Here is a 3602-nt window from a genome sequence, read left to right as displayed (position 1 = left end):
CGGAAGCCAAATTGGTGTGCTGGTATTAAATTGCGTTCATGGAGAAAGGGAGATATCATTGATAGGAGTACTTTTTCGAATACTTTGGAAATACAGGGCAGTAAGCTTATTGGTCTGTATGAGGACGGCTGTGTTGCGTTTTTTTCCAGGTTTGGCAATCAAGATTATCTTCGACCTTTTCCATGATTTCGGAAAGTAACCGAATTTGAGGATAGCGTTGAAAAGGTCAGAAAGAATTGATAGTGCAACATTCGGTACCTCTATTAGCATTTTCGGAGTTATAAAATCAGCACCCGGCGATTTCTTTGGATTAAGCTGCTTTACTATAGCAATTACTTCTAAAGAGTTCGTCTTGCTAGGTGTGTATAGCTCATTTGTATTTTTGGTTAGCCGTGGCAGCCTGAAGTTGTTCGTTGGACAGTTTGGCTGAAACACGTTCTTTAAATGGTGTGAAAAACACTCGGCTCTCTCCTGCTCACTACGAGCCCGGGTACCACTTTGGTTCCTAATTGGCATTTCCGTAGCCACTGGTGATTTGAAGTATTTTAGCGATTTCCATAGATAGTATCTTTCAGTAGAATTCGGGGAAAGTTTCTTAATGTACCTTTGCAAGTTGCGATCCTCTGCACGTTTGAGTGCTTGTTTCAGTTTTCTACTGACAGCTTTATACAGTAGCTGTGAGGTTGGTGAGCGATGGCTCTGCCACTGTCTTCTTAGGCGCCGCTTTTCTGCCACAAGTTTTTCTATTTCGGTGTTTGTAACTGATGTATGCGTAGGTGGTACTTGGACTTGATTTGGTGTTGCCAGGCCAGCGGCTGAAGTAAAGGTTTCTTTAATATGTTCAACAAGGGAGTCTATATCACCCTCGCAGTTAAGTGCAGCGTTTAATTTAAGGTGACTACTGATGTACTTTTTATATTTAAGCCAGTTGGTGTTATTTGAAGTTAGGCGAGGCTCAATCTCGATGTTTTGGGTCCGTTCATATAGTTTTATTAATATAGGGGAGTGATCGGATGATAGTTCAGGTAGAGTTTCTGCTGTTATGTTATTTCTGTATATGTTTCTTGTAATTGCGAAGTCTATTAGGTCTGCTATCCTCTTTATATCGGTGGGCCAGTAAGTAGGTTTACCAGGAGATGTGACCTCTAGTCTATTGTGCCTGTTTATAATGGTATTGTATAACTGCCGCCTTTTTGGGTTAATAAGGCGTGATCCCCAGTACGTATGCTTTGCGTTGAAGTCGCGTCCTGCCAGGAATCTATTACCCAGACTTTCAAAGAAGTCTTTAAAGTAATTTTCAGAAATCAAAAATCGCGGTGGGCAATAAATAGCCGATAGATTCAAGTCTCGGTGACGGTTTCGTAAGCATATGGTAGTTGCTTGCAGACAGGCTGTTGCTTTTGAGTCTAGAATATTGTGCTTTAGGCGATTTCTAATCAGCACCGCTGTGCCTCCATGAGCTTTACCATCTGGGTGATTTGTGGCATAGAATTTGTATCCAGGTATGGAGAAATTATATTTATTTGTTAAATGTGTCTCGGACAGTAGCATAACATCTATTTTATATTCAGTGAGAAATTGACTGAGTTCTAATCTAGACTGGTTTACACCGTTAGCATTCCATAAGCAAATTTTCACTAAAATTTGCAACAATTGGTTTTGAGCCTTTATGAGGTCTTGAATCATATTTTGCATAGTAGACATGAATTGAGTCATACAACGGGTAAGATTCAATATCATTCCTTCTATGCCACAAGTAGAGGGGTTCGGCTGCATTTGCTCGGTATTATTCCTTTGAATATTTGCAAATGTTTCTTGATTGGAGTTTGATTTCGCCGTGCTTGGCTGCGTTTGTAGTTTTAATGCGTCGGCAAAAGAAACGTTGGGAGGTCGCTGCACATTGGCAAAAAAGGCTCCTGGTGTGGCGGTTGATGGCGTGAGGTGTTGGTATGTATAAGAGCTAGTTGAAGTGGTGGAAGAGCGTACGGCTGTGTTGCGCTGATTCATGCGAGACTTTAAGTCTTTGTATACAGGGCATCCCCTATAATTGGCGGTGTGGTTACCTCCGCAATTACTGCATTTCTTTACAGTCAGCCTTTGATAGCCTTGCAAGAAGCGGAAGTGTGAAGGTCGCTACAGGCAACACGCACTGGACGCAAGGTACAGTATGTTCTGGTATGCCCAAATTCGTGGCAATTTGTGCACTGTACGGACCGTTTCGCGTGTGCGACTCCTCCACTGTTATTCATCGGTGTAGAAGGTATCGTAGGTTGTAGATTGGGTACACTGCGTTTTTATTTATTGGCTTTGTTTCTGGCTTAAGTTCTACCCTAAACATAGGCTGAGCGATTTTTGCTCTGTTGATAATATTGGCAACATTTTTAACAGCGAATCCTGCCTTCTCTAGAGCATGAGCATGGTGAAATTACCAATGGGTAGACTTGATTCTATACCTTTTATTATTACTTGCAGTCCTTTGCTGCTTTTGAACTGGTACGTATAGAAGTTTTTCTTATCGTCATTAAGGTGTTTGGTTACCAACCGGTAATTTTCTTCAGTTTGAATCTGAAGTTTGGTCTCTTTAATGTTGCCCTTGGTAATTGACGTTACGTGGAACGTATTGTCTCCAATAAGCTGAGTTAATTTATTCACGAGCTCACTAGAGTTTTGCTCTCGTAAATAAATTGGGGCGGTTTGGGTTTGGCTTTAGAAACTTCATTCGGCTCTTTGTCACATTCATTGTCCAGAATCGCAAACTTATTTCCCAGTAGAGGGTTAATGTCAGTGGTTTTCGTCTTTGCAATTTGTGATGGATTTGCAATTTTTTGTTGCTGTGGGCTTAATTTGCGTTTGACTTGTATATACCTATCAGTACCCGTTCGAGTCAATGTATGGGTTGTTGGATTAAGTAGGTCAACCTGCGCTAAGCTGCGTTTCTGGGCTTGGGCTGGTGCCGAAATTCCCGTTTGTGCAGGTGTGGGTGAACTGCGTTGTGAAACCGCTGTCATTGCTGAGTTCGTGGTTGTAGGCGTTGTTGTGAGAGCTGCGCTCACCGTTACTGTGCTTATTGCTAAGCTAGTGCTTTGTTGTTGCGTTAGAACTAATTGGTCTATCAGACATTGGCGACTGTGCATGCCAAGATGTAATGCACGAGGTTTGGGGGAGGGAGAGTACGATTTATCGCGATCAGCATTGTTTTTTGGGGAAACGAACGAAAAGTAAGCATTTCGTCGATCAGCTGAGTGCTTTTGGTCAGCTTCTGTTACGGCAAGCGTTATTTCACTGCACTTGGTGCTTATTTCACTATTCTGTAAGCGCGGTGGGGCCGGAGCTGCTTTTATTTTATTGTATGTTGGCACATTTATTTGAATTTCTCGCGGCATTGCGAAAATTCAGAAAAAGTAATTTATAATTATAGGCAAATAAGCAGAAAGCTTATTTATGCCTAGTATTGTCTTTTCACGTTGGTTCTGTTTTTTTTTCTTTGCTTTACGTGAATTATTAATAATTTCTCGGCGGAGCGATTAAAAAACACGTCCGCACAGGTTGACAGACAACTCTTGTATATATGGAGTCAGAGAAAGCTAAATCGTGGATATTCT

General features: G+C 41.6%; 1 protein-coding gene across 1 annotated transcript; it reads right to left on the bottom strand.

Annotated features, from left to right (window-relative positions):
• Positions 1–2648: 2648 nt before the first annotated feature.
• LOC118749348 lies at positions 2649–3134 on the bottom strand. The gene has a single exon (XM_036484143.1). The coding sequence runs from the start codon at positions 3132–3134 to the stop codon at positions 2649–2651; it is 486 nt and encodes a 161-aa protein (XP_036340036.1).
• Between the last annotated feature and the right edge of the window lie 468 nt (positions 3135–3602).

Source organism: Rhagoletis pomonella, unplaced genomic scaffold (assembly GCF_013731165.1).
Source record: "Rhagoletis pomonella isolate Grant_MI unplaced genomic scaffold, Rhpom_1.0 Rhpom_scaffold_00015, whole genome shotgun sequence".
Classification (NCBI taxonomy): domain Eukaryota; kingdom Metazoa; phylum Arthropoda; class Insecta; order Diptera; family Tephritidae; genus Rhagoletis; species Rhagoletis pomonella.
This window is presented reverse-complemented; position numbering and strand designations above follow the sequence as displayed.

Excerpts from the sequence above, each read along its gene's own strand:
- LOC118749348 (XM_036484143.1), bottom strand. The coding sequence starts at position 3,134 with ATGCACAGTCGCCAATGTCTGATAGACCAATTAGTTCTAACGCAACAA.